Source organism: Passer montanus, unplaced genomic scaffold (genome assembly GCF_014805655.1).
Source record: "Passer montanus isolate IOZ18808 unplaced genomic scaffold, ASM1480565v1 scaffold1207, whole genome shotgun sequence".
Classification (NCBI taxonomy): domain Eukaryota; kingdom Metazoa; phylum Chordata; class Aves; order Passeriformes; family Passeridae; genus Passer; species Passer montanus.
The window spans coordinates 1-10,011 of record NW_024358801.1 but is presented as its reverse complement, the minus strand read 5'-3'; the positions used below and the strand labels follow the sequence as shown (position 1 = coordinate 10,011).

Genomic DNA, 10,011 nt, shown 5'->3' with positions numbered 1-10,011 from the left:
CCCGAGAAAGGGAAAGATCCGAGATGGGACCCCTCCCCAAAAAGGGAAACACCCCCGGGGTGGGACCCCCTGCCCAAAACGGGAAACACCCACCCAAAAATGAGACCCCCGACCCAAAAAGGGACCCCACTCCCCCAAAAGGAGGCTCCGGTCAGAGCCTCCGGTCACTTTTGGGGTCACTTTGGAGTAATTTTGAGGTCACTTTTGGGGTCGTTTTTGGGGTTTCAGGGGGGTCTGCCCGCAGCAGCTCCAGGGAGCCCCAAAATCGCCTCGAGGAGCCCCAAAATCGTCATGAGGAGCCCCAAAATCACCACAAAGAGCCCCAAAATCATCGTGGGGAGCCCCAAAATCATCGCGGGGAGCCCCAAAATCACCACGAGGAGCCCCAAAATCGTCATGAGGAGCCCCAAAATCACCACAAAGAGCCCCAAAATCATCGTGGGGAGCCCCAAAATCATCGCGGGGAGCCCCAAAATCACCACGAGGAGCCCCAAAATCGTCATGAGGAGCCCCAAAATCACCACAAAGAGCCCCAAAATCATCGTGGGGAGCCCCAAAATCATCGCGGGGAGCCCCAAAATCACCACGAGGAGCCCCAAAATCGTCATGGAGAGCCCCAAAATCTCAGTGGAGAGCCCCAAAATCACCATGAGGAGCCCCAAAATCGCTCTGGGGATCCCCAAAATCACCACAAAGAGCCCCAAAATCACCGTGGGGAGCCCCAAAATCGCTGTGGAATTGAATGACACTCGCTGACACTCAGTGACGTTTGGTGACCCTTGATGACACTCTGGTGACATTTGATGACCCTTGGTGACATTTGGTGTCCCTCAGACGGACACGGAGCCCTGCCGGAAGTCGCTGGGGCCCAGCAGGGCGTTGACGAGCACGGGGTGGCCTCGGTGGCACTCGGCCTGCGCCGCCCTCAGCACGGCCACCACCCTGGCCTGGACGTCCCCCGCGGTGTCCCCTGTGCCATCCCCCGCGGTGTCCCCAGCGCTGTCCACGACGAAGCCGCGGCCGCCCAGCGCCTCCGCCACCGCGTGGTAATCTGGGGACACGGGTGGCACTGTCACCGGGGGTGGCACTGTCACCAGGGGTGGCACTGTCACCAGGGGGGCAGGGGGATGGTCACTATGGGTCACTCAGTGGTCAGTTGGTCAGTGGTCACTGTGGGTCAGTGGTCACTCAGTGGTCACTCAGTGGTCAGTTGGTCACTCAGTGGTCACTCACCGCTGTAGGCCAGCCCGCAGCCCACGGCGCTGCCCAGCAGGGGCAGCTGCTGTCCCAGGGTCACGGGTCAGTGGTCACTCTGTGGTCACTCAGTGGTCAGTGGTCACTCAGTGGTTATGGGTCAGTGGGTCAATGGTCAGTGGTCACTCAGTGGTCAGTTGGTCACTCAGAGTGACACAGGGGCAGGGACACAGGGACAGGGACAAAGGGACACAGGGACATGCAGGGGACACAGGGACAGGGACCTGGGGACACGCAGGGGACAGTGACACAGGGACACAAGGACTGACACAGGGACAGGAACCTGGGACATGGGGACAGAGTGACACAGGGGACAGTGACACACGGACAGGGACAAGGACATGGTGACAGTGACAGTGACACAGCGACAATGACAGAGTGACAGTGACAGTAACATGGTGACAATGACAGTGACAGTGACAGTGGCAGTGACAATAACACAATGACAATGACAGTGACAGTCACACAGTGACAGTCACACAGTGACAATGACACGGTGACAGTGACAGTGACACAGTGACAATGACAGGGTGACAATGACAGTGACAGTGACAATGACACGGTGACAATGACAGTGACAGTCACATAGTGACAATGACAGGGTGACAATGACAGTGACAGTGACAATGACACGGTGACAGTGGCAGGGACAGTGGCAGTCACACAGTGACAGTGACACAGTGACAGTGACAGTGACAATGAGAGTGGCAGTGACACAGTGACAATGACACGGTGACAATGACATGGTGACAGTCACACAGTGACAATGACAGTGACAGTGACATGGTGACAGTGACAGTGACATGGTGACAGTGACAGTGACAGTCACACGGTGACAGTGACAGTGGCAGTGACAATGACAGGGTGACAGTGACAATGACAATGACAGCAGCAGTGACCTTGTGGCGCACGAAGGTGTCGAACTCCATCAGGCTGAAGCCCAGGGAGCCGTCCCCGAACAGCACCCACACCTGGCAGTGCCACCCGGTGTCACCAGAGTGTCACCCGGTGTCACCGAGTGCCACCCGGTGTCACCCAGTGTCACTGAGTGTCACCCAGCGTCACCGAGTGCCACCCGCAGGTGGCCCTGGGGACTGTCCCCAAGTGTCACCCATGGACACAGTGGGTGGCCCTGGGGACCCTCTGGTCCCCCTGATGTCCCCATCCCCAGTGTCCCCCAATGTCCCCCCGGTGTCCCCACTGTCCCCAATGTCCCCGTACCGCCCACACCCCCCCGTTCCCCAATGTCCCTCAGTGTCCCCCTCAATGTCCCCATCCCCCAATGTCCCCATCCCCACCGGGACAGAGGGACATGGGGACAGAGGGACATGGGGACAGGGACAGAGGGACAGGGGACAGAGGGACACAGGGGAGAGAGTGACACAGGGGCAGGGACACAGGGACAGGGACAAAGGGACACAGGGACATGCAGGGGACACAGGGACAGGGACCTGGGGACACGCAGGGGACAGTGACACAGGGACACAAGGACTGACACAGGGACAGGAACCTGGGACATGGGGACAGAGTGACACAGGGGACAGTGACACACGGACAGGGACAAGGACATGGTGACAGTGACAGTGACACAGCGACAATGACAGAGTGACAGTGACAGTAACATGGTGACAATGACAGTGACAGTGACAGTGGCAGTGACAATAACACAATGACAATGACAGTGACAGTCACACAGTGACAGTCACACAGTGACAATGACACGATGACAGTGACAGTCACATAGTGACAATGACAGGGTGACAATGACAGTTCGCGGCCGCCGCGGCCGGACGCTGTAGGCGGCCGTGGCCACGAAGTCGCCGCCGTCGGCCACCAGGATGCTCTGGGGGGGCAGGACCTGCTCCAGGGCCTGCAGCACGGCCAGGGGGTTCAGGTGACACGGGGGGGACACCGCCGCCTTGGCCCTGAGGGGACACCGAGGTCAGAACACAAAACCCCAAAAAATCCCATAAAATATCCCAAAAAAATCCCACAAAAAATACCCCAAAAAAATCCCCCAAAAAATCTCGCAAAAAAAGGAAATTAACCCAAAAATATCCCAAACTGGGGGTGCAGCAGGGCCAGGGGGTTCAGGTGACACGGGGGGGACACCGCCGCCTTGGCCCTGAGGGGACACCGAGGTCAGAACCCAAAATCCCCAAAAATCCCATAAAATATCCCAAAAAAATCCCACAAAAAATACCCAAAAATACCCCCAAAAAATCCCCCAAAAAATCTCCCAAAAAAAGGAAATTAACCCAAAAATATCCCAAACTGGGGGTGCAGCAGGGCCAGGGGGTTCAGGTGACACGGGGGGGACACCGCCGCCTTGGCCCTGAGGGGACACCGCGGTCGGGGGGGACAATAAAAAACACACAAAAATATCCCAGAAAAATCCCCAAAAAAATCCCTCAAAAAATCCAAAATATACCCCAAAAAATGGGAATGAACCCAAAAATCCCCAAATTAGGGGTGAGGCCAGGGGGTTCAGGTGACACGGGGGGGACACCGCCGCCTTGGCCCTGAGGGGACACCGGGGTCAGGTGTCCCCTCACCGGTTCCTGCTCTCGGTGCCGCTCTCGGCCTCCTGTCCCTGACCCCATGTCCCATGTCCCCCTGTCCCCATTCCTGTCCCTGTCCCCTGTCCCCATCCCTGTCCCTGTCCCCATGTCCCCTGTCCCCCTGTCCCTGTCCCTGTCCCCACCCCAAACCGGTTCATTCTGACCCCAAACTGGTTCATTTGTGTCCCCAAAGAGCCTCACCCTGCACGGCCAGCCGGGGTTTCCAGAAGACATCGGAGTTGCGCAGCAGCTGCTCCCGGTCGCGGTTTGACCCAAAACCGTCTCATTTTGATCCCAAAACCTCCTCATTCAGACCCCAAACCGCCTCATTCTGACCCCAAACCGGTTCATTTGTGTCCCCAAGTGCCTCACCCTGCACGGCCAGCCGGGGTTTCCAGAAGACGTCGGAATTCCGCAGCAGCTGCGCCCAGTCGAGGTTTGACCCAAAACCGCCTCATTCTGACCCCAAAACCGCCTCATTCTGACCCCAAAACCTCCTCATTCTGACCCCAAACCGGTTCATTCTGACCCCAAACCGGTTCATTTGTGTCCCCAAAGAGCCTCACCCTGCACGGCCAGCCAGGGATTCCAGAACACGTCGGAGTTGTGGTTTGACCAAAAACCGCCTCAATCTGACCCCAAACCAGTTCATTCCAACCCCAAACTGGTTCATTCCAACCCCAAACTGGTTCATTCCGACCCCAAACCGGTTCATTTGTGTCCCCAAGTGCCTCACCCTGCACGGCCAGCCGGGGTTTCCAGAACACGTCAGAATTCTGCAGAAGCTGCGCCCGGTCGCGGTTTAACCCAAAATCGCCTCGTTTTGACCCCAAAACCTCCTCATTCTGACCCCAAACCGGTTCATTCCAACCCCAAACCGGTTCATTTGTGTCCCCATTGTCCCCATTTATGTCCACAAGTGCCTCACCCTGCACGGCCAGCCGGGGGTTCCAGAACACGTCGGAGTTGCGCAGCAGCTGCGCCCGGGGGTTCCAGAAGATGTCGGAATTCCGCAGCAGCTGCGCCCGGTCGCGGTTTGACCCAAAACCGCCTCATTCTGACCCAAAACCTCCTCATTCTGACCCCAAACCGGTTCATTCCAACCCCAAACTGATTCATTCTGACCCCAAACCGGTTCATTTGTGTCCCCATTGTCCCCATTTGTGTCCCCAGAGTGCCTCACCCTGCACGGCCAGCCGGGGGTTCCAGAAGACGTCGGAGTTGCGCAGCAGATGCTCCTGGTCGCGGTTTGACCCAAAACCGCCTCATTTTGACCCCAAAACCTCCTCATTCTGACCCCAAACCAGTTCATTCCAACCCCAAATAAGTTCATTCCAATTCTGACCCCAAACCGGCCCATTCTGACCCCAAAACCACCTCATTCCAACCCCAAACCGGTTCATTTGTGTCCCCATTGTCCCCATTTATGTCCACAAGTGCCTCACCCTGCATGGCCAGCCGGGGGTTCCAGAACACGTCGGAATTCTGCAGCAGCTGCTCCCAGTCAGGGTTTAACCAAAAACCGCCTCATTCTGACCCCAAAACCTCCTCATTCTGACCCCAAAACCTCCTCATTCTGACCCCAAAACCTCCTCATCCTGACCCCAAACCGGTTCATTCCAACCCCAAACCGGTTCATTTCTGTCCCCAAAGTCCCGATTTGTGTCCCCAAGTGCCTCACCGTGCACGGCCAGCCGGGGGTTCCAGAAGATGTCGGAATTCCGCAGCAGCTGCGCCCGGTCGCGGTTTGACCCAAAACCGCCTCATTCTGACCCCAAAACCTCCTCATTCTGACCCCAAACCGGTTCATTCCAACCCCAAACCGGTTCATTTCTGTCCCCAAAGTCCCGATTTGTGTCCCCAAGTGCCTCACCCTGCACGGCCAGCCGGGGTTTCCAGAAGACGTCGGAGTTGCGCAGCAGCTGCTCCCGGTCGCGGTTGACGGCCACCACGGCGGTGCCGCGGCCGAAGAGGCGCCCGTAGGACAGGCGGAAATCGCAGACGGTCCCTTGAGGACACGGGGGGAGGGTCAGGAGGTGACAAAGGGACACGGCGAGGTGCCCCCGCGCCCCCAGAGGTACCTGCCAGCAGCACCAGGTCGGCGTCGCGCAGCGCGTCGCGGCGGTTCTGCCGCAGCAGCAGCGGGCACTCGGGGGGCAGCAGCCCCCGCGCCGCCCCCCCCAGGTAGCAGGGGACACCCAGGGACTCCAGCGCCGCGCTGGGGACACACCAGGGGACAGTGGGGACAAACTGGTTCACTTTGGTCCCAAACCGGTTTGATTTGGCCTCAAAACTGGCTCAATCAGGATCCCAAACTGGCTCCATTTGGCCCTAAAAATGGCTCAATCCAGACCCCAAACTGGCTCCATTTGGCCCCAAAAATGACCCAATACAGACCCCAAACTGGTTCCATTTGGCCGGAAAAATGACCCAATCCAGGTCCCAAACTGGTTCCATTTGGTCCCAAAAATGACCCAATCCAGGTCCCAAACTGGCTCCATTTGGCACTAGAAGTGGCTCAATACAGGTCCCAAACTGGCTCCATTTGGTGTTAAAATCAGCTCAATTGGGGCCCCAGACTGGCTCAGTTTGGCATCAAAACTGGCTCAATCACGGCCCCAAATTGGCTCAGTTTGACCCCAAATCCAGGTCCTAAACTGGCTCCATTTGGCACCAAAAATGACCCAATCCATGTCCCAAACTGGCACGGTTTGGCCCCAGAATGACTCAATCAGGGTCCCAAACTGGCTCCATTTGGCCCCAAAAATGACCCAATCCAGGTCCCAAAGTGGCTCAGTTTGGTCTCTGACTGGTGCAGTTTGGCCCCAAAACTGGCTCAGTCTGGCCCCAGAAATGGCTCAATCCAGGTCCCAAACTGGCTCCATTTGGTCCTAAAAGTGGCTCAGCTGGGGACCCAAACTTGCCCAGTTTGGCCCCAGAATGACTCAATCCAGGTCCCAAACTGGCTCCATTTGGCCCCAAACATGACCCAATCCAGGTCCCAAACTGGCTCCATTTGGCCCCAAAAATGACCCAATCCAGGTCCCAAACTGGCTCAGATTGGCCCTAAAAATGGCTGCATCCAGGTCCCAAAGTGGCTTGGTTTGGGCCCAAAATCAGCTTCATCCAGGTCCCCAACTGGCTCCATTTGGCCCCCAAAATCAAACTGGCTCCATTTGGCCCCAAAAATGACCCAATCCAGGTCCCAAACTGGCTCAGATTGGCCCTAAAAATGGCTGCATCCAGGTCCCAAAGTGGCTTGGTTTGGGCCCAAAATCAGCTTCATCCAGGTCCCAAACTGGCTCCATTTGGCCCCAAAACTGGCTCAATCATGGCCCTAAATTGACTCAGTCTGACCCCAAATCCAGGTTCCAAACTGGCTCCATTTGGCCCCAAACATGACCCAATCCAGGTCCCAAACTGGCTCCATTTGGCCCCAAACATGACCCAATCCAGGTCCCAAACTGGCTCCATTTGGCCCCAAAAATGACCCAATCAGGGTCGCAAAAAGGCTCTGCTTGGCCCCAAAAATGGCCCAATCCAGGTCCCAAACTGGCTCGGTTTGGTCTCTGACTGGTGCAGTTTGGCCCCAAAACTGGCTCGGTCTGGCCCCAGAAATGGCCCAATCCAGGTCCCAAACTGGCTCCATTTGGTCCTAAAACTGGCTCAACTGGGGAGGCAAACTTGCCCGGTTTGGCCCTAAAAATGGCTCAATTCCGATCCCAAACTGGCTCCATTTGGCCCCAAAAATGACCCAATCAGGGTCGCAAAAAGGCTCTGCTTGGCCCCAAAAATGGCCCAATCCAGGTCCCAAACTGGCTGCATTTGGTCCTAAAAGTGGCTCAATAAAATCCCAAACCGGCTCCCTTTGGTCCTAAAATCAGCTCAACTGGGGTCCCAAACTGGCTCCATTTGGCCCCAAAACTGGCTCAATCACGGCCCCAAATTGACTCAGTCTGACCCCAAATCCAGGTCCCAAACTGGCTCCATTTGGCCCCAAAAATGGCCCAATCCAGGTCCCAAACTGGCTCCATTTGGCCCCAAAAATGACCCAATCCAGGTCCCAAAGTGGCTCCATTTGGCCCCAAAAGTGGCTCAATTGGGGATCTGAACTGGCTTGGTTTGACCCCAAAACTGGCTCAATTACAGAGTCAATCTGGCCCAGTTTAGCCCCAGAACTGGCTCCATCCAGGTTCCAAACTGGCTCCGTTTGGCCCTAAAAGTGGCTCAATTCACATCCCAAACTGGCCCCATTTGGCCCCAAAAGTGCCTCAATTTGGGACCTGAACTGGCTTGGTTTGACCTCAAAAATGGCTTCATCCTGAGCCCAAACTGGCTTGGTTTGGCCCCAAACTGGCTCCGTCCAGACCCCAAAGTGGCTCCGTCCAGACCCCAAACTGGCTCCGTCCAGACCCCAAAGTGGCTCAGTCCAGACCCCAAAGTGGCTCAGTCCAGACCCCAAAGTGGCTCAGTCCAGACCCCAAAGTGGCTCAGTCCAGACCCCAAAGTGGCTCAGTCCAGACCCCAAACCGGTTCTATCCAGAGCCCAAACCGGTTCTATCCAGGCCCCAAACCGGCTCCGTTTGGTCAGAGTGGCTCAATTGGGACCCCAGTCCGTCCCAGTCCCTCCCAGTGTAACCCAGTCCCTCCCAGTATAACCCAGTCCCTCCCAGTCCGTCCCAGTCCCTCCCAGTCTGTCCCAGTCCGTCCCAGTCCCTCCCAGTCCCTCCCAATCCCATCCCATTCCCATCCCAGTCCGTCCCAGTCCGTCCCAGTCCGTCCCGGTCCCTCCCAGTCCCTCCCAGTCCGTCCCAGTCCGTCCCAGTCGGTCTCACCGCAGCTCCTCGGGCTCCGTGGGGGGCAGCAGGGCCTGGCTGCCCACGAGCACCAGCGGCCGCTGGGCCCGGCTCAGCAGCTCCGAGCACAGCTGGACCTGGGACAGACCCGGGATTAGCCCGGGATTAACCCCAAAGGGCCGGGATTAACCCGGGATTAACCCCAAAACCGGGATTAACCCGGGATTAACCTGGGATTAGCCCCAAAGGGCCAGGATTAACCCCAAACCCGGGATTAACCCGGGATTAACCCCAAACCCGGGATTAACCCGGGATTAACCCCAAAGGGCCGGGATTAACCCAACAGGGCCGGGATTAACCCGGGATTAACCCCAAAGACGGGATTAACCCGGGATTAACCTGGGATTAACACCAAAGGGCCAGGATTAACTCGCGATTAACCTGGGATTAATCCGGGATTAACCCCAAAGCCGGGATTAACCCGGGATTAACCCGGGATTAGCCCCAAAGGGCCGGGATTAACCCCAAAGAGCCGGGATTAACCCGGGATTAACCCCAAAAAACTGGGATTAACCCGGGATTAAGCCAGGATTAACCCCAAAAAACTGGGATTAACCCGGGATTAACCCAAACAGAGCCGGGATTAACCCATTTTTCCCCCCCATTTTGGTTTTTTTTGGGTTTCTTTGGGGTTTTTTGGGTTTCTTTGGGGTTTTTTGTCTCTCACCTCCTTTGGGGTTTTTGGGCTCTCACCTTTTCTGGGTTTTTCCCCCCAAATTTTAGGTTTTTGCCCCCTGATTTGGGGTTTTTTCCCCCATTTTGGGTTTCTTTGGGGTTTTTTGGGTTTCTTTGGGGTTTTTGGGCTCTCACCTCCTTTGGGGTTTTTGGGCTCTCACCTTTTCTGCCTTTTCCCCGCCAAAATTTTGGTTTTTTGCCCCCTGATTTGGGTTTTTTTCCCCCATTTTGGGTTTCTTTGGGGTTTCTTTGGTTTTTTGGGGTTTCTTTGGGGTTTTTGGGGTTTTGGTCTCACCTCCTTGGGGCTGGCTCGGGGCAGGCTCAGGGGCAGCGGGCTCAGCTCCCGCGGCTCCCAGGCGCCCGCAAACAGGTCCGAGACGTAGTTCCTCAGGTACCTGGATGGGATTTTATAGGGTTTTTGTGGGGTTTTTGGGTTTTTATGGGATTTTGGGGTTTTATGGGGTTTTTAATGGGGTTTGGGGTTTTTTAAAGGGGTTTTTGGGAGGTTTCTGGGGGGTTCTTGTGGGGTTTTGGGGTTTTTAATTCTGGGGGGTACTTGTGGGGTTTTGGGGTTTTTAATTTGATTTTTGGGGGTTTTATGGGGTTTTTGTGGGGTTTTATGGGGTTTTGGGAGGATTTTTATGGGGTTTTTGTGGGGTTTGGGG

At 56.4% G+C, this 10,011-nt stretch overlaps 1 protein-coding gene across 1 annotated transcript; it reads right to left on the bottom strand.

Annotated features, from left to right (window-relative positions):
* Positions 1-763: 763 nt before the first annotated feature.
* Positions 764-9,776, bottom strand: ILVBL (ilvB acetolactate synthase like; the record flags this gene model as incomplete). The annotated part of the gene is made up of 9 exons (XM_039698138.1): positions 764-1,051; positions 1,234-1,282; positions 2,154-2,225; positions 3,023-3,179; positions 3,810-3,847; positions 5,618-5,823; positions 5,897-6,033; positions 8,651-8,748; positions 9,642-9,776. Coding segments are annotated over 9 exons (1,113 nt in total), but the record flags the coding sequence as incomplete, so codon positions are not given.
* Positions 9,777-10,011: the final 235 nt, after the last annotated feature.